The following is a 21,374-nucleotide window of genomic DNA, read 5'->3' on the forward strand; positions in this document are numbered from 1 at the left end:
AGATGTTACTATTGGATACTAAAGTATAATCACGAGCACTTTGTGAGCATAAAAGGCGATTATTGAAAATTACATTAAGTTTATGCAAAGAGTCGATATAAGAAGATGTTTTTGTACCATTCTTTACTCATGGCTGTGTTCTTAGGCAAAATTGTAAGTAAGCCATCTCCCTTGGCTGGGACGCAACCTCACACATGAATGGTCTCTGGATTTGGACTGTTGGTAGGACACAGGACTGATGGTAGCGCTCACCTTTATAACATATCAAGAAAAACATCACTGATGTCCTGAAAAAAGGCTGCTGAGAGCCGGGGTAAAATAAATGTTCTTTTCTTTACAGTTGTTTAGAGCATCTGGAAAAAAGCATGTCCAGAGGAGAAAAGGTGAGCGCTACAGTACCATGTCCTGTATCATGCCAACAGTAAAGCATCCTTAGAAAAAATTCAGAGTGGCTGAGAAGCAACCCCACACATGAATGATCTCAGGATGCTTGACAATGAAAATATTTTAATAAACCAGAAACCGTCTGTGGCTGGGAACCACAAAAGTAGCCATGTGTTCAGAGTGAAAGAGATAGAATTACTGTCCTTGTTATACTATATAATAGGGAAAAGTTAGCCGGTGTATGAGACCTGGCGAGATTATGTTCGCAGATCTAGTTATATTTCATGATTGCAGTTATTTATTTATTTTATTTATTTTCTATGCAATAAAACTTTATTTTCTATGCAATTTGGTAAATGCAACTTACCAGGATTGCATTTGTTTAATAGTGGGTTACTAAACACCTGCTTATCTTTTATTAGTAAGGTGGCTTTCCTAATTTGGCAGCCAATTTGTTCATCTTTGCATTATGTGGTCTTATCTACAATTGGAAACTAGGTTTTTGGTAGCCAAACCACAGCTGGTTAAAACTGGCAACAATGTGTGCTCTCTAGTTATCTACAAAACAACTCAAGGTTAGTGGCTCAGTTCAAGGCCGTAGTGCCTGTTCACACACGGTTGTACAGCCAGTCATATCAGCAAGCAGATTAACAAATTGGTACATTCACTGACAACAAGGCAACAACGAGAACATTTAGGGCAGGGGAGTCAAGAATCTGGCAAATTTGGTGCTGTGTTAAATATCTGAACTTGGAAAAATATTACCAAGAACAATAATCTCTGACTGGGATCTGATCCAGGAGGAGGGTTTATCAAAGCTTAAGAACTCCAGCACAAGATTTGTTGGTTCATGTTTGAAAATTCTTAGGATTACAGTGTCCTGATACACACTATATGGACAAAAGTATTTGGCCAAGCCTGCACTAAAATTGTATCCAAATACATGTACTTTAATATTCAAGAATTTCAAGATTTTGGAGTGTTTCTGTGGGAATTCGTGTCCATTCGTTCTGTAAAGCATTTTTGAGGTCAGAAACTGATGTTGGACAAGAAGGCCTGACTCGCAACCACCATTCCAGTTCATCCCAAAGGTGCTCGATGGGGTTGAGATCAGGGCTCTGTTTTAGGTCCAGTCAAGTTCTTCCACCCCAAACTCATTAAACCATGTCTTTATAGTCCTCGCTTTGTGAACTGGGACACAGTCATGGTGGAATAGAAAAGGGCTTTCACCAAACTGTTACCACAAAGTTGGAAGCATGGCATTGTCCAAGATGTCTTGCTATGCTGAAGCATTAGGATTGACCTTCAGTGGGGATAAGGGGTCTTATTGAAACACCTGAACTCAATAACTAACTAGTTTGGCCAAATACTTTTATCCATATAGTGTATCTAGCATTTCCACATTTTTTGATGGATGTAACCGCAGCCAAGTATAAAACACAACCCACACTGAACCACACGCCTTCTGATCTTCTAACACTATTGTGCTTTTTTGTTCCCAGTATCTATCAAGATACGAGGAAGGCATTTATCAAGACTCTACACTGTGCTGTCACCTTGGTGGTGGAACGAACTTCCTCTAAATGTCCAAACAGCTGAGTCACTTGTCAGTCAAATGATAATTCAAGTACTAGGTCAAGTACTAGTCCAAAAAATCCTACTCAATAAAGTTTTGTACTGATGGTACTTTTAATCAGTAATATCGTAAACCAGATCAGGTTGTATTTACTGGTAGGGATTTCGCTTTGGATAAAGTTGGCTGCCAAGTTAATTAATATTTCATAATTCATTAAACCAAAAAACTCTGACCACACACAATGGCGCCTTCCATTTTCATTCATTCTACAGCCAACAGGAAATCCAAGACAATCCAGATCATTTGATAGTGGCATACCCATTGACTGATTACAAGTTTATGGCCCAGCCACACACTAGATACTGTATCTTATAAAAAAATTTTGCACCTGATGTCACAACGCCATGGGCGCACCCACTTCTAGGGAACACAAAGTTCATTACTTACAGTACCAAATGTCAGTGCCTAACCTGTTATACAAAACCAGTCCTGGAAGCACTTTCAGCAGGAAAACGGATCTGACACTGTTACGCCATCTTAAACAACACTTTGTGTGTATAGGAATTGTTTCTAAGCCACTCCAAATTGCCTCCTAACTGTGTGGGTTGTTTCTCATGACTACCCCAAGCTACAAAGCTAACTAAATACTTACATTTAAAATCCCCAAACCCTCTCTAATCCCTGAACAAGGGCACTACTTGGTTTTTGGAACAACCGATTCTATACCCTACATAGTGCACTAACTTTCCATTATATGGTATTTGGGATACAGACCCCAGAACAGTTGCTAAGCTTGAAATGTCCGTGTCCAGCACATCATTTTATGCAGCAGAAAGCACAGCGTGTTCCATCTCTTTTGAATGAGCTTGAATAAGTCCAGCACAACATACTGCATTTAAAAACAATCAGCAGGGCAGAGGCTGTCAATTGCTAGAATACTCCTTTATCTGTGTGACACAGGACTGGGTAATCTGGCAGATACTGTAATCAGGTGGGTACAACAATGTGGTAATTCTCTTATTTTTTTGCCTCTGAAATACGTCTCATGTTATTATCAACAAAAATGAATAGAAGCTTAACGTCAGTTAAAGGTGCTTTTACCATCTGCTGGCTGTGATTGACATCATTGCAGTCACGTGACTGCAAAAAGGTCTGTGGAGTGTTTTTAGGACCGGCATTGAACTACCGAATAAACACAATAAAAAGCATGAGAGGTGGCCAGAGGGAAAACAAACCAGGATTCAAAGGCAGAAGTCGATCTAACCACCACACCATAAAATCTGGTATATTTTATACCTGATTTATTCATGAAATTGCAGAATCTCTGAGATTTATTGCTTTTTCTTTCAAATGGATTGTGCATGAAGAATCCAACATTTACAAGACAAAAGACGGCAGCAGGTGTGAATTTGCATATAGTGTTAATATGCGTCTCCGCCTATACTTTGTAAAATGCTTTGTTTATGCTGTCACATTTCCAGCCAAGCCCAGGGTAAGTGCAGGTCAAAGATCAGCCTACGGTAGGTTTCATCGTGTACAGCCGGCAATTTAAGATGGCTGCATCTCTATAAGTGACTACGTTTGTAGTTAACAAAAATGTAAATGCTTCTACAGCCATTAATTGTACATAAAACCTAAAGCTAAAGTGCATTGAACAAGTTGTGTTAAAGTCACAGCAATCTAAAAAAGAATTCATCTGTCCATTTCATCGACGTGTAGCAATGGGTCCACTTACTGCATGCAGTTTTCTATTGCTCTAGACAACAAACAATTTGCAATGTACCATATCAACAAGAGCAAACAAAGGGAGACATGCCATGTACGTAACTAGTAATCTAGCGCAATGCCAGGTGTCCAAACTGCCAACAATATTAAAGCAGTAAATTGTAATGCAATACGGGGCATTTTCTGTATTCATATACAAATAACCCATCAAACGGGTTCATATAATACCTCCAATTACTCTTCCCAGTCGTCACGACAGCACAGCTATTTTTCAAATAATCCATTTTCATATCATTAGACCAGATAATACAGTGCAAAACTCTGCCATACACCACTTTTTTTTATGCATGTTATACCATCAGCAGATTCAGCAGTGTAAACAACGATTAGAGGGCAAATAAAGTTCTATTTACCTTTCATAAGTGTAAACAGCGGGCGTTAACTGCATCCATCCTTTGTTTCGATTCTCTGTGCCTGTTCATGTTTTTTTAGAGATCAGTTCCAGTCCATTAATTCTGACTTGGTTAATTGTGCTATGTGGAGGGAGTTTTTAAATGAGTTTCAGCTTCAAATAAAGTGTGTGTTCTTGAAGCAATTAAAAAACGGAAAGGATGAGAAGCACTCGTAACGTTGTAAACACTCATTTTACAGAAAAACTCATTTCCATCCCATTATCACCGGTTACCTTGAGTTCATCTAGTGATTCAGTTCCAGCTGCGCAAAACAGAAAGCTTGGCATAATCTACCTTCTTGCCCATTAACATCTCTGGAATTGGTGTGTGTTACAGATTTATTTTTCCCTCTAATGTGCATTCTGGGGAACTCTCATAGCATTTTCCTCCTTAATGGATGCCATGTCGCGCAACACTCAGCTCCCGCAGTTGAGAAAACCACTCTTCCACATTGTTTATAGCGCAATTTAGTATTCTCTGTCATTTCAGTGTGCACTGTCAAAATCCTCTCTCAATCAAAATGCCTAGACCTCCATACAGTAGTTTAATGTTTTCGGCCATTTCCTTGGGTCATTAACAACTCTCGCACTAGTGGGGAGTGGTGGCTCGGGCGGCTAAGGCTCTAGACTATTGAATTGAGTATCTTGACTTGCTTGTATACATGGAGGCGGGCTGACGTTCTCATCTGCTCTCATGGTGCTCCTTCTGGTTCGGTTATCTCCAGAAATGGAGTTGGGCTTGGCAGTAGATTTGATGACAGGGTAATGCCTACTATGGTGATGCTGCTAGAGATAGCACCTGCAAGCTCTTGTGGAGCACATGGTGGTGGGGTGACAGCGGTTGTTGTGATAGCGGTTTCTTGGATCAATAATGGACTTGAAGGTGCGTCATCCTTGTTAACACTCATGGGATCAATATATTGAAAAACCAATTAATGCTGTTTCTAGCTTCTTCTTTTTAGATTTGCAACCAGATAATGTCATCATTTAGACACGTTGCAGTATTTCTCTGTCCTCAATCAGGGTTTGCAAATGCTGGAGGAGGGAAATGGCTACTGGTTCGAAAAAGTGATGAATTTGTAGGAGAATGATCTCACGGCTCCAAGCCTACCTTATACTAATGCACATTAAAGTGGCATAATCTTCTTTTGTTTAATGTATTTTGACTGAAATACTTTATATAATGATAGAGTTGGGAGAAAGAAAAATTATTGAGTGAGGGATCACGATTCTTTTTTCAAATTTTTTTAAAATTAGTATAAATTTGCAATTGAGGTGGAAAAATGTTGCAGTTTCTTTCTGATCCTACAGGTGGTGCACTTTAAAGTATTCACACGTTGGTAGGCGGTACGGAATTCCTTGTTGTAGGATCCAATTATCTGTAACAAAAAATAAATGTAATGTAGAAATTGGATATTTATAAAATCGTGACATTAACAAAATCGCGATATACAGTAAATCAAATCAACATCTAGGTATCATGATAATATTATATTGGCCGGTCCCTTGTGATTTCCATCCCTATATAATAATATTATAATTTTTAGTTTAAAGCATTTTAAAAATGTATTTATCACAAAAAAAAAATTAACTGAAGTTGGGGGAAAAACATTAAATGTGGATAGATAGATAGATAGATAGATAGATTGATTGATTGATTGATTGATTGATTTTAGTTATACAACAATGACACCAACATACCCAACAGCAAGAATTATATTGGTCATGTTTGCCAAATGTGCCAGGATAAATACAAATGACTATAATCCTGTTTTTTTTGGTTTTGCTGAATTCACCTTTCTGTTTCTATATGCAGCAACATTATTCGCAATATGTTAGAAGGCCATGAGTGTGAATGTGACAGTGAGTCAGACGAAAGTAAGGTGCAAGGTTGCATTCTTCTATTCAGGGAAGCAGCCAGTGCCAGCTGGTTATCTGATTGGAACTAAAATAAAAAAGAACATGGAACATTAGAGAGGAAACATCTACAGGGTTGAGCAGATGGACAGATACTGCAATAGATATAAAACATATGATGTTCAGGTAGAAATACAGCATTAAATATCCTAGTGCTAGACAACCCTTTCTTTTTCTATCTATCTATCTATCTATCTATCTATCTATCTATCTATCTATCTATCTATCTATCTATCTCTTTTTGTATGTCCATATACAGTATTTGAGCCATATTTTAGTCCATGTGCTAGAAAATCTAGTCTATCAGGTCTGCATACTGTTCTGATCTGTTCCGCCCACTTGGCACTGCTTCTCTTCCCTCATACGCTGTGTGACTGTACCACCAATTAGTTTTGACCTTTTTTTTCAATATGTGTCCATTATGGCATTTATTTTGCAACTCACTGAGGAAAAAAATTATCCATAAACATGATGGAACAGTCTGGGTTAATGAGGTCTCCTGTCTTGTTTAGGCAGCGAGTAGTCACGCTGACCTGCAAGAATGATTAAAACCGCGTTTCCTTTTTAAATATCATTTTCTGCCAAGTTAAAAGGCATTCATTTGTTTTTTTTCAGTCATTCATTTTCATTCATTTTAAATAACCATTTTTTTGTTAGTCAGGTTCACATGAGATCTGGAGCCTGACCCAGAAATCCCTGAGGCAAGAATAAATCTTAGATGACAATCTTGTTCATTGCAAGCCAATTTTTTTTTCTCATCAGCAAATGAAAAGCAAATGAAAATGACCCTATTTTTCTTTATAGGCCGAGGAGGGGATCAGGCATGGTTTACCTACGGTACCCTAGAATAATTATAGCTCACTTCTAGCACCTCCCATGAAATGTCTCTGGTTTATTGATTGATTGATCGATTGATTGATTAATTCATAAAACATGCACAAACCTCACAAACCTGTGTGTGTGTGTGTGTGTGTGTGTGTGTGTGTGGCTTTCTATATGTGAGCAACACCTGTACGGTTTTGTATTCAGAGGTGTGTTTATACTGTATACACTGGCTTATGAACCTTGCTTCTACGATTATGCCCCCTCTTGTAATTCTATGTTGTTGTTTAAAAAAAAAAAAAAAAAACATGATAAAAATCATGCGTTCGTAGCAAGTCTTAGGTATTAGGCAAATACAGCCACAGGTGAACAACAACAATTACAACACTGTTTCACCATGCCGTTGTTTTTTTTATTATTATTATTAAGACAAAAAGACAAACAAAAAAATCTAAGAAACACTAAGTACCTCCATGATTCAATAGTTTGTAGATGCACCATTAGCAGCTATAACTTGAAGCAAATAATTTCCTGTACAACAGTAGATATCACTCTCTCACATTCTTTTGGTCTATTCAATTTACAATATTGCTTCAGTTCATTGAGGTTTTTGAGCATTTTTAAAATGCTGTTTGGTTTTTACCAAACATGGCACTGGGCAGTGAGGTCAAACAACTCGGCTTTGGTCTCACTTGTCCATAGGACATTGTTCCAGAACCCTTGTGTTTTGTTCAGATGCAGTTTTGTGAACTTCAGTCATGCTTCTGTGTTTTTTTTTTAACAGTGTAGGTTTTCCCTGCCAACCCCGTCAAACAAACTATACTTGTTCAGTCTTCTTCTAATTGTGCTATCCTGGACTTCAACATTTCACATACTCATTGAGGCCTGCGGGATCTGAGATGTTTTTCCCTGGCGCGTCCACTCCTGGAAAAACTGGTCAACTGTCCTGAACAATCCTTCTCACTGTAAAATGTATAAATCGTTTGGACATGGTTTTATACCAATTTATAGATTAATGACCAACTACAATTGCTTCTTTAAGACAATTGCTTACGTCTAACCCTCTTGACACACCTTTATGTTTAAGACAAGACAGCTGCTTTGCGTTTGCTTATATAGAGGTTTCCAAACCTGTTGATGATCAGTTAATCAAGGGCTTATGATTAGCAGCACCTGATTGATGAGTGTTGCAATGGAAATTAAACTGAACACTGGGAAACACAAAATCTCAGAGCCGCCTCGTTTCCTTTTGTTCAATTGCTTTATGATGGCACATGGTGCACCAACAAAAATGAATAAATAAATAAATAAATAAATAAAATAAAAATGCATGCTATCTTAGAAAGAATATTTCTGTCTTTTGTTATTATTATAATTTTTTATTGTTATTTATTTATTTTATTTTTTTTACATTACACAAGAGTGCTGATGTCTAGAGTCAAGTTGAGTCTCTGGTGCTTCGAAGAGAAAGGAAGGGCCAAGATTGAGGGGAATTTAACAAGCAGAGTGTTGTGGCACAGCACAAGCACAAGTGTGTGGGTAGCCATGACCTCTTTGTCCTTATGTACTTATTTTCAGTGTACGCCACAGCCTTGTCATTATTGAGGACAGAACTTCAGCAGAAACAAAGAGTTTATTCTGTTTCTTTGATCTTGCTTGAGTCAGTAGGATATTTTTCTTTCTTTCTTGAATATACTGTACAGTGTGCTCTTGAATCTGTGACCACATTTAAAAATAAACATTTCTAGGTCCATACTGTATGTAAATGACTTTGTACAAAAGGTCAGAATGTCCTAATGTCAAAGCACATGTCCAGATAACACTGCGATGGATTTGATATGAAAGGGATCATAAGGTTTTATGGAGTCCTTCCCTGCTTGAGTGCATGCTGTAAATAAAGCAAAAAAGGGAACATACATTAAGAAACTTTGACATTTAAAGATCACTTAAAAATCTTGCTTCAAGCCATGTCTAAATGTTTGGACCATTAAGGGAGTTCCTGGGAAGCTGGCGTAAGTCCTGGTTTGACATGAACGGCAAAAGTTCTGGTTCTGTTTATTTGTTTGTTTGTTTGTTTGTTTGTTTGCTTGTTTTGTTTTTAAGTGTAGTTTACAGTTTTTTAGCTTTTTCTATTTATTCTCTTCCTCCCCTAGATTATCCAATATGCTTGTTAGCTACTGTATATTTGCATAAAAATAAATGGGGTTTCTTTTTGAGATTTTCTGTAATACTTAAAGAAATTTATCCGGCATTTATCAAAAACATAATAGGAATTAAAAAAATAAATAATATGTATATGTTTATACATGTTTATATATACATATATAACTGAAAAAAATACAATCAAGCTACACACACACACCAAAAAAAAAAAATCATGCTCTACATGGTTGCTGTAGCACATAAACATGCTGCTTTTCAAGCTAAATTCCCATTAAGCAAAATTTCCATGTCTGATGTCACATAAACAAGAAGAAGAAGCCAGAGAAGTGGGGAATGTTAACAAGGTGCAACCGAGATGTTGTTTGCATTGTTGTAATTTCATGAGAGAGCGTCTCGAGCCAAAAGTCTGGCTTGAATCACCTCCTAAATGGTAGAGGGAATAAGCACTGCAAGGGATTTATGCCAGAGTGCACCCTGTTTAGTGCAGCTCATGAACCACTGCTGAGTCTCTATGTATAGGGAGAAGTCTTTTGTAAGACTTGTTGATGATGGATAGTTAGACATTTGTTAGAACTGTCTCTTTGGACCATGTCGGGTCTGTGTGCATGGAGTTCGCATGTTCTCCCCGTGCTTGGTGGGTTTCCTCCCACAGTCCAAAGATATGCAGATCAGGCTCATTGGCATTTCCAAATTGCCTGTGATGTGTGAATGTTGACCGGAGGTCCTACAGTACAACGGACTAACAAATTGGAATGGTCACCATTGGCCTCCACAGTCCCTGGTTGGACTTCCAAGGTTCCTAGATGGATGGATGAAATGAGACATTTATCAAGGAGTTACTGTACCATCACAATGCACAGATTAAAAATCTTTTAAAAAAGTGGTTATCCATTGTACAATCAGTGTACCATGATTCTCTGTTAGTACTGAGCATAAACAACATCTGGGACTAAATTAGTGGTTACGACCACACAAAACAGATTAATGTGTTCTGTGACTAGATTGTATAAGATCACAGCAGTGGTGAATACTTGAATAGATTTGGACAGGATATCAGTGTGTCAGGCGAATGTACTTGTGTGGCTAATGTCCAACCTCATTTAAAGCTAATAAGTTATGGATTCAATGTTGTTCTCACAGAACATTTTTGTTTGTGTGTGTGTGTGTGTGTGTGTAAGGAAACATTTAGTTACAATTCCCTAGATAGGGAACCAATAAATTGCAGGGCACAAGCATTCACTACAGCCAGTTTGGGAACACCAGTTAGCCTAACCTATATCTCTTTGGACTGTGGGAGGACAGGGAGAACATGCGAACTTCATGCACGCAGACCCGAAAGCGGGACCCGAACCCTTGACCATGGAGGTGCGAGGCCGCAGTGCCACTGTCCTTCCTATGACAAAGCTGCATGTATTTTTCTGTCTTATTACCTACAAAAGCAGAAAGAAATAAAGAGAGAAGCTTCAAACACGAAATTAAATGTAACTACAAATTGATTGTTGTTTTAAGTACAACATCTTTTGTTAATTAAAACAATTAACCATGAGTCATGAAATAAAGCACTTTAGACACCACTCTTTTTGACATCGCTTTTTCTATAACAGCGCACTCAGCTGTGTTATATTTATTACCCATTTCAACCTCTTTAGTTCTATCTGGACTCCTGAAAGCTTTGATATGTCACCTTTATGCATAGCGTTCACCTATGAAGGATGATGGGGGTTTTTTTTTGTAAATATGTATTTTTTATGTAAATTTCACTTATTTACACTTGGAGCTGATCATTTATCTCTTGCTCACTAAAATCAAAAATCATAAAATATTTCTGAAGATCAAACAAGTAAAGTAAATCAAATACTTTAGCATGGAGGCGATCAGCCGATGGCGCTGCGTTCAGTGGCACACCACTGTATGGTGGCTCTTGATGCACTGACTCCAGCCTTATTCCACTCCTCGTGAAGCTCTCCCAAGTTCTTAAATTAGCTGTGGGTGATAAATGTGGTCATTCCTGTCGCTTGTGCACCTTTTCCTACAACCTGGACCTTCCATCTTGTCAACTTACCAGGAATATGTTTATTATACAAACAGCCAGCCCATTTATCAATGACCTTCTGCTCACGAGATCATCATCCTATCATCTATACCGCTTTGTCCTGTGGAAGGAAACCCACCAAGCATAAGGAAAACCAGCAAACACAGACCTGAGGCAGGAATCGAACAATTGACCGTCGTGTTGCTAGGCGACCTTGCTAACCAATAACCCACCATGCTGCCCCAAATTTTGAAGATGCTCTGTATAATTCGAAAGCAACCCAGGACTGTTTTTAGGGCAAGGAAGTAGAATGTTCTGCACGTCAGTCAGCTGACCTGACTACAACTGTGCATGCATTTTGTATCATAGCAAAACTAAGCTGTATTAATTTTATTTGCAGGACTTACTGGTGTCTGTGGAGCGATGCTGTCGCTCATGCTCCTCTTACTTTACTGGTGGAGCTACAGTGAAGCTTCCCTGGAGTCCTTACACTCTGCAGCCCATGAAGGAGGTGAGTCAGGCTAAGATCAGAGCACAGCATTTACAGCTCAAGTTAAACAATGAGACACATCACGGAGCTGCCGTATGCATATAGGATAATAGGATTTGCAGAAAGTGTAAATACAAGCACTTGCCATGGAGTATTAATGGTATTGATAGTATGTTTTATTTAAGCTATCCTTTATTTACTACATCAATATCAGTAATTACTGTAGCACGTGCTATAGCCATGGCCAATCAAAATGCTAAATATTAGCAGTTATTTACTTATAAAGTCTTAACAAAACATGGGTTCTGTTTCACCTGGACATTCCCTGATTCATGTGTACACACATTTCACAGTCTATCATGAAATAATAATGTATGATCCAGTATTTTAATTATTATTATTATTATTATTATTATTATTATTATTATTATTATTAATAATAATAATAATAATAATAATAACAGTAATCAGAATTTATCCGGATTTTTGTCATTGAATCACTCTCGACAAAGTTTTAGCAATCTTTACCCATCAGAACAGATTCATGAATATTCAAAGTTTTGTCCATTTGAAGAAAATTGCTCTTACTGTGGTTCAATGACCCTTTCTGTAAAATTCCTTTGCAGAATTACACACTTCAGTTACTTTCTTATTATAATGCCACAGTGTGCTAATTCTTTAAATTGTTGAAAGTTTCTATTCTATTCTATTCTATGAATTATCTACGCAGTGTTCGGATTCAACAGGGTTGGCAGGAATCACGCCTGTACTTAATCTAAGTAAACCCATTTATTAACTTCATTTGTTTACTTGGCTGATTTATTAACTAAGGGGCACTTATTCATTTAAAGAGGCCAGTTGGTCCTGGATAACCTTTTCTCCCCTTTAATAAATGAAACAATGAATTAATAACTACAATTTGTGTTTACTTGGGTTATCTTTTTATTGTTTTTAAGAACTTGTTGGAACATCTGAATAAATGACTTGCCAGATTTGTACAAACAGAAGAAATTAGGGCATTCACACAACTGTATTTAACTATTTGTTGCCTTGAACCTTTTTCAATTGACAATATATCAGTATACAATATATCAGAAAAGATAACCAAATTTAAATAGCAGAGTTATACAAATATATTATTTGAGAAAGAAAAGCAATCAGCAGTTCCTTCTTGTCCTTCTCACTGGTCCTAATTTACTGTGATTAATTCATCATGAACGTTTTACATTTTTACCGTAATCGGTAACTAAAAGGTATGAAGAATAAACCATGAAGGTGTTGGACAGTCCTTTAAATCTTGTAAGTTTCTCTTTATATTTCCACTTACAAAACTTCCACTTTAAAACTACGGTGGCCGAGAAGTGCAAAAAAAAAACACACACACACACACAATAACAAAACCGAATAACAAATTAAAAAACTAAATAACAAATTAAAAAACAATATAACAAAGCTGAAAACAAATTAACAAATAAAAAAAATTAATAATAACAAAATATAAAATATTTTGAAAACAAAACTGAAAACAAAATATTTTGAAAACAACTGAAAACAAAATAACAAAACCAAAAACAAACAACATATCCAGAAATATCTTTTTTGCAATTTTGTTGTTGAATTTGTTATTTTGTTTTTGGTTTTGTTATTTTGTTTTAATTTTTTTACTTTGTTTTTAAATTTGTTATTTTGTTATTGGCTTAGTTTTTTTTGTTGTTGTTGTTGTTGTTGTTGTTGTTATTTTGGTTTTGAATTTGTTATTATGCTTTAGGTTTTGTTATTTTGTGTTTGGTTTTGATATTATGTTTTTAAATTTGTTATTTTTTTATTGAGCTTGTTATTTTGTTTTTTTTTTTGTTGTTTTTTACTTCACGGCCATGGTAGTTTTGAAACAACTTAGAAGCATTTTTTGCATGTGGGTTTTGGTAGACAGCTGCTCTCTTCCTAGTCCTGCATCGTATACCCACCTGCCTTCTCCGATGATACAACCAACCGTGATACATATTGTTAAATGTTCCAGTGCCATTACTGTCTATTATCATCACTCATGGAAGCTCATTCAATCAGATTACTTAAAGTAATTGTTGTACCATAATATGACATTCAGCCTTAAGTTAGAAGCTAGTTAGCTTTGTAGCCATTAATTACAAGCATGGATGGTTCAGAGGCTATTTGGAATGTCCCAGTGCGATTACCATCTGTATTATCATCACTCATGGAATGATATTTGTCCAATCAGATTACTTGGTTGAAACTATCTGTGGTATAATTTAGACTAGATCATTTTAGATTATTCTAAAGTTTGTTTTGTATTGTTTTATTGCTATTGCAATATTTTAGACAATATAGTAAAGCCTTGTAACAATATTTTAGTTATAGACTCAATCCATTTTTATTTAATCTTCTTACTGCCAGGACAAAATCACCTAAGCCTAAAACTATTTGACAGACATGTCAAATATGCAAACCCAGTTCTCATTATTTCTTTTTAAATTGTTTGATATTCATGTGTCATTTTGACCTGAACTGAACGCAAAGCATAACTGCTGAGTTATGACTCACATCTTCATACTTACAAGGTTGGTCTAATTCATTTTCCTGTAGCAGCCATTAGTCTTAGTCATAAGCTTGAAGGGTTTCTTTGTGTCTGCAGTCCCTCAGCCCAGGCAGGTTTCCTCTCTTATTTGTGTACATCTGTGTATATGTCAGCAATTTCTCTTAAACCAAATGGAGACAGTAGATAAGGGAACACAGTGCTCTTTTAATTAATAGCTGTAGGAAAAGTGAGTGAGGGATCAGGAAAAGTCTGCCGGTGAGTGAGGTTGATGTCCTCTGCCTCAAGTCCGGCTTTGGGAGTCTTGCAACTCATGTTTAATCTTCCACCTTTTGGACCAGTATGTTCTCTATTGGGTATGTGGCTGAGACAGCAGGCATCGGAAACAATTTTTTTAATTGATTGAAGGTCAATTTGTGTAAATAGGTTTATATTTTCCGTACCATTTTTTGTTCTTAAGGTAGATCTTTAACTCTTAACTTTACAATTTAGTCTTTATAATTGTTAACCTTAGTTTCATTTTCATTTATTACTTTTTAGATGTCATCTTTATATACTGTATGACACAATCAGAAATCTTGTATTAATTGTTTAGATAAGCTCTTGAATTGCAAGTCTTATGACTTTCCCATCATTTACAGTAAGGGTAACTAAGAGATTTAGACTGCGTTTGAATTTAGCTATCCTAAATTACTTGTGCCCTTTCACAAAGATATCAGTTTAAAACAAACTACTGGGAAAATGGTGTCTATGGGAACATTTGACCACAGTTTAAGTTTAAAGTTATCCTGAGGTCTCACGTATCTCTATTGATTGTAAAAGTCGGCTGATTAACCTCAACTAGAAACTGAAGAAAATGTTATAGCTTTTATGTCATTTGAGCTTGATCCAATAAAAAAAAACACACTTATACATAACTGACTGAGCCTGGAGTATTTAATGTAAAAATACAGAACTTGATAAAAACTGATGTTTGCTTGTAATAAGTCTCAAGGCTATCCAAACCATTCCTCATCATAAGCTTTTATGGTATTAAGTGCACTGCTATATATAGAGTTTCCATGTACTGTATATTTAAAACACCATCATTATTTTGCTTCACCATATTGGTGCTGGAATTAGTTATAAAGTCATTGTGTTGACAATTAGAGCCCTTGCTGTATAAACCAGCCTAAGGATTGGCCATATGCTGAAATCTTACTTTTACCAATTGGTGGAAATTATTTAGGAAAATCATTTTACAGATGAATGAAGAGTTAATAAAAAAGTATTCACAAAGCTCTGGCTTTGAGTCAAATAACGAAGAACTGCAATTTATATTTAACCAGTTTCTAAATGTTATTGATTGTTAGCCATAACATACATAAACCACACGTTCATCATTTTAATCGGCCGGGTCCAGGCTGTCATAAATCTGGTTGATCTACCACACTTTAGATCAGTGCTTGCAACTGACCTTTTCAGCAGTTTCTCTGTCTGCCAGCTCATTTGACTCATTATTTCTGCAGATGGCCCAAGGCCATACATATATTACTGCCGCTCTCCGAACATGGAAACTTTTACTTGCTGGTGGCATCCCCTTGACAACAGTCTCCAGGGAGATGACAACATCACCTACAGGCTCCTCTACACCCTTGGGTAAGGCTGGGTGGAGTGTTTAAACTGATGGTCATGGCAGCAGTAGAGTCTGCTCTTTAATCTAGCAGCTGAGGGTAAATCTGAGAAACAGGTTACAGAAATTATTGTAAGGATATTATGAAAATGACCACATATAAAGACAAGTCAAAATATATTGGCATATTGATGATGTTATTTTTATTTTAACTGTCTAGCACAATATAAGTATGATATGTGGGTTCAAAGAGTATAGACTTTAATTTAAGGCTATGTACGGTATATTCAAATCAGGTGAATTGTGAATTGTGAAATTCCTTTTTTTTTAAAGTAATTAAAGACACATGGTAAATCCGCTGTTTTATGGCAAGGTTTGCATTATTTCCCCTTATTATTTTACCCATTCACTGGGTTGTGGGGGGTCTATAGCCTATCCCATCAGCCTAGGTGACTCAGGGCACAACGTGGAACAAATCTTGGAAATAGTTTGCCTGTTCATGCAGCACACACACACACACACATACACACATACTCACACACACTACAGTGTACGCAATTCGAAACGTCAATTAGCCTATTATGCATGTCTTTGGAGAGTGGGAGGAAACCATGACACCCAAAGGAAACCCACCAAGCACGGGGAGAAGATGCAAACTCCACACACAGCCCTGAAGGCGGGATTCGAACCCTCCACCCTGACCACAAGCGCTAACCACTATACCACTGTGTAAAAATAAGCAGATGAAAGGGTTTAGAGTTTATTTCAAGTGTGCTATTCGCATCTGTTATACAGTAGTTAGCTCTCAATATAAAGTCCAATAAACTGTTCCTGCCATTGAAGTAATCTCTTTACTTGAAAACTGGCCTCATATTAAAAGCTTCCTGCATCAGTGCGATTATAGTATACTGTATGTCTTGACTTTATCAGCTATGTATTTGTGTTTAATCAGTAATAATATGAATTAAAACACAGCTAGATTAATTCAATTCTATAGAATTAGAATGAGATTGTTGTTCGAAACCGAAAAGGTAAATCATGTGAAGTTTAAAGAAAATGGTCTCTTATGAAAACTGAAGGAGGAAGATCTAAACACGTCAAGCACACCACACAAGGAGAGTGCCTCTTTTAAATAGTTTGAAGTGTCTCAGCTGTTGCACAGCGGATTAAAAATATGCCGTGAGAAACAGAGAACCAATTTATAAGACAGCCCCGAAAAAAACATTTATATCAGTCTTTAAACATTCCTCCACTCATAAACACGACTAGCATTAAACCTCCGGCCGTGTGCAGATAAACCGGCCCGTCCTCCAGTTTACACCCCAGCGTTTCCAGTTCCCAGTTCAATTTTATTTGTATTCGATTTATGCATTTATGTTGGCTCACTTTCTTTATTTTTTATTCATACACTTTAACTGATGAAATATTCTCAATAGTATCTTTTCGATTCTTAGTGACCAAATGCCCCTGAAGGTTCCTCTGGAAAAGAGGGTCTGCTGTAAACTGTAAATAAACAAACAACAAAAAATGAAACTTTCCGTTCAAGAAGAGAAACGCTGAGATTTTCCACATCCCCAGCAAGGAATTTTTGGTTGGCTAAACATTGTGACGGTGTTAACTCGGCAACGTTGGGACAACGTTGTTATTAGGTTTTTGGAAGATTGAAAGTTCGAATGAAACAATGTTGGGACGACAGTGAAACAAATGCCCCTAACTTACTGTGATGTTGCATAAATGCTTTCAAAACATTATTTATAGCCTAATATTTATAGCCTAACAGTATTTACATCACTGCATGGTTACTGCAATGTAATATGCTGCTCATGCTAGTAAATGCATGTGGATAACAACAAGCACCACAGAATATACCCGACAGCAGCAATTTATCTAAATATTAAATAGAAAAGGAGCCAAAAGGGTAAAAAAAAAACAAAAAAAAACAACAACAACGCTGTGCAAATGGATGTAGGGGCAGATCTAGGGCAGGGGAATGGTACTGCTTGGTTAATGTGAGAGTGAAGATGGGGCTGGAACTGAATCAGAGTGAGAAGACAGAAGCAGGGGGTGATGCTGAGACAGATGGAGACGAGGAGACAGATCATCCTGCTGGAGTTCCAGTTTTTCTCTGTTCTCGGTTTACTCTGTTCAATCTCCTTTAGATTTAATGATGGATGTGAAAATCATCAAACATGTGAATTGTGAAATCATTAAACATGAATCAATGCAAGGTAAAAAGATTATTTATTTATTTATTTATTTATGCCTCCCCGTATAACGTCCTCCCAAGCCACCCCAGCCAAATATTTTGCCACCCCATCCTCCGGTGATGGATGTTAAACAGCATAGATGCTCGAAATACAGTTCAGTTGTTTTGAGGTTGTATTTGCAACATTGTGTTCATTCAACTTTATCCCAACATCATCGCAATGTTGTTCCAACTTTTTTTTTACAACACTCGTCCAACATTAGTGTTCCAGTTCTTTTTATGCCATACACCACCTGAAAGCATGACTGCTCTGGACATTCAGAACATGCATTCATCCATCTATCTAGGAACCTCTGTAGTCCAACTAGGGGACGTGGAGGCCAACGGTGACCATTGCATTTATCCCATTTTTATAATCGTGGTACCACCTCCACATTTATTCACACACTACAGGTAATTTGGAATGCCAATTCGGAAAGCCTAATCTGCATGTATTCAAGCTGGGGAAGGAAACCCACCAAGCACAGGGAGAACATGGAAACTCCATCCACACAGACCCTGAAGTGGAAATCGAACCCGGACCCTGGAGGCGCCAGGCGACAGTCTTAACCACTAACCCACTGCGCTGCCTATGTTTAGATCACTCACTCATCATCTATGCCGCTTTATCCTGTATTCAGGGTCACAGGGGGGCTGGAGCCTATCCCAGGAGTCTTAGTTCCAATCCATTGCAGGGCACACACACAATCTGGGAACGCCATTTAGCCTAATCTGCAGGGCTTTGGACGGTGGGAGAAAACCAGAGTACCCGGAGATCATGTATAATTCAGATTATGTACACTTATATCAATCAATATGAAAAAAAATTTTTTCAATCCTCAAACTAAACCAACAGACAATTTAAAAAAAAAAAAAAAAAGGTCAAATAGTGTAGAAAAAGAATGAGTTATTATAATTATCTTTGATCTATTTCAGTGTAATCCTGTTTTGCTTTTCAGTAATGGGCCTCCAACAGAGTGCCCCGACTATGTGAGCAGCGGACCGAACAGCTGTTACTTTGACACCGTGCACACAGTGGTTTGGGAGGTGTACTGTCTGAATGTAACAGCATACAGCAGCAGTGGTTCTTTCACCTCTAACGAGCACTGTTTGGACGTGGCCGATATCGGTAAGCATGCTGTAAATTTAATGACCCTGATTTCTGACAGTGTGATTTACGCCTAACGGTTCCTTTGTCTCTGTCCACAGTCGAGATCGATCCGCCTTTTAACCTCACGTACACTTTATTGAACATGACCAAGGATGAAGCATGTTGCACCGTTCTTGTGTCCTGGCAGTACCCCATCGCCCAACATGTCCAAATTGGGTGGATTACACTCGTCTATGAGCTACGTTACAGAGCGGTCTCTGAGCCCAATAACTGGAAGGTAATGAGATAAATGTAGAAAAGGGGACCAATCCAAGACAATCAGTTACAGGTCTTTAAGCCTTACTGAATGTTTTGATGAATAAAAAAAAAACAATAATGTAAATTGTACTTGCTGTGATCTTAAACATCCATGTTTGGACGTGAGAAGCACTGTGATTTATCGTTATGTAATAGTATGACTGATGATTATGTCATGAAACGCTAAAATGACATGTAACTCACAGTGACGTACGTGTGCGTGTGGTGTCTGTCTCCCCCTACAGGTTAAGGAGCGGCTGCGCGAACCCCATCTGGAGCTTCTAGGCTTGTCGGTGGGGAGTTATGAGGTCCAAGTGCGCTGCCGCTCGAAAAACAACAATCTGTGGAGCAAGTGGAGCGCCCCAATTACCGTTGACATTCCTTCCAGACACACGCCTGGTACACACACACACACACACACACACACGTAGGGACATGCTTTTGTAGCAATGAAATCCCAGCACGATTCCATTTAAGCAGTTCAGATCATTAAACTTCTGGCACTGAATAAGTGACAGCATGGATTATGACTTGCTTTCTGACACTTATTATTTTTTTTAAGAGCTTGTTATGATGAAGCAGTCCTGAATTCTCAGGATTCTCCCACTCATCATCTGTGTCTTATCATGATGTCACTCCTGCTTGCGCACGGACATGCGATTTTACTGCGGTGAAGTCTTGTGTGTTGCCATGGTAATGGTTGGCCATGCCAGTACATACTGGTTCTGCTTCCTTCAACATCTGGATTTTGACCGATTGTCAGAAGTGCATTATCACTGTAGCGATTATAGCACTAATATACTAAAAAAATATGAAATAAAGCACTTATTACAATTTTACAAACCTGCTAACTAATACTTTGTTAAAGCACTTGTTTTGCTTTAAGATAGCACTCCATTCTATTTATTTATTTATAAATTTCATTTTTCTTTGCAATAAATGATCCAGATCTATCAAATATCTTAGAATTAAGCAAGCAAGGGCCCCCTGTGCATAGTCCTCTTAAAAACAGCTTGGTACTGTATTAGGAGCGATCATCGACTGTGTAAAAAGAACCCCTTGTGACATCACCCATAGGTTCTCTGAAGAGCAAACTGTTTTGAAGCTCAAATGTGAGAGCTCTGCTCATAGCCATCCTGGCAGGAGCTGAATGCACTGAATCAGACGCCTTGGATTGATGCACGAATAAAGCAGCACAATGCCGTTTTTCTGTCCAAAGCACTAGTAAGACCATTTGTCACAACCGTAGCAGCAGTAATAGTGCTGTGACCCTTTCTCAAACCACATTGAAAATCACTGAAATTGAAATTATAGTATATTATTATCGATAAAAAATTGCTCAACCTGCAACTTAATCTGGAATTCAAAATATAAGCCTGTAGACTAAAAGCTGTGAAGGTTCACCATCTGTAAGTAAAGGGAGAACATTGGCAGGTTCCCAAATCTTAGGTATGGAATTGGACAGCTAACTCAAATACAATTAAAATATGAGTACTGGGCTGTAAATAATATTTGCTGCCACTTTCACTGAATAAGAATCCAGGTTAGATAAGAAGCCAGACGTACAGACTTTCGAAGAACTTAGCACTTTCCCAGTCGCTTCATTTTTCCAGCACCTGAAGTTGCCCCATGGGATTAATCCATGATTCCCTGAATCTTGACTAGAGCCCTAGTTTTAACTGAGCAGCCCCATAGCATTATGCTTCCACCACCATGATTCACACATCAGAATCCTGTACAAACATTCATTCATCTATCCATCCATCCATTTTCTTTCGCTTACCTGGGTCCGGCCTCCTACTCTTCTTTCTCCACTGACACCGCGTCATGCAAAGGGATACCCAAATGCTCCCAGGCAAAAGTCCTGGGTCTAACCTGGGGCCTTCTCCATGTCAGACACACCTGAAACCTTGTCCTAGGTTGCCCTAGGAGGCATCCTTACCAGATGCCTGAACCATCTCCGCTATCTCCTTCCAATGTAAAAACAGAAACAGCTGA

General features: G+C 37.8%; 1 protein-coding gene across 3 annotated transcripts in view; it reads left to right on the forward strand.

Annotated features, from left to right (window-relative positions):
• LOC128506794 (growth hormone receptor-like) overlaps positions 1–21,374 on the forward strand; it is a 33,522-nt gene that overhangs the window by 7,542 nt on the left and 4,606 nt on the right. For all 3 annotated transcript variants that reach the window (XM_053477386.1, XM_053477385.1, XM_053477384.1), the window contains exons 2-6: positions 11,471–11,581; positions 15,620–15,749; positions 18,928–19,097; positions 19,178–19,356; positions 19,622–19,775. In XM_053477386.1, coding sequence (XP_053333361.1) covers positions 11,494–11,581; positions 15,620–15,749; positions 18,928–19,097; positions 19,178–19,356; positions 19,622–19,775 — 721 coding nt within the window. In that variant the 5' untranslated portion in view covers positions 11,471–11,493. The remainder of the gene's footprint in view (positions 1–11,470; positions 11,582–15,619; positions 15,750–18,927; positions 19,098–19,177; positions 19,357–19,621; positions 19,776–21,374) is intronic.

The sequence above is a fragment of the Clarias gariepinus genome, chromosome 18, assembly GCF_024256425.1.
Source record: "Clarias gariepinus isolate MV-2021 ecotype Netherlands chromosome 18, CGAR_prim_01v2, whole genome shotgun sequence".
Lineage (NCBI taxonomy): Eukaryota > Metazoa > Chordata > Actinopteri > Siluriformes > Clariidae > Clarias > Clarias gariepinus.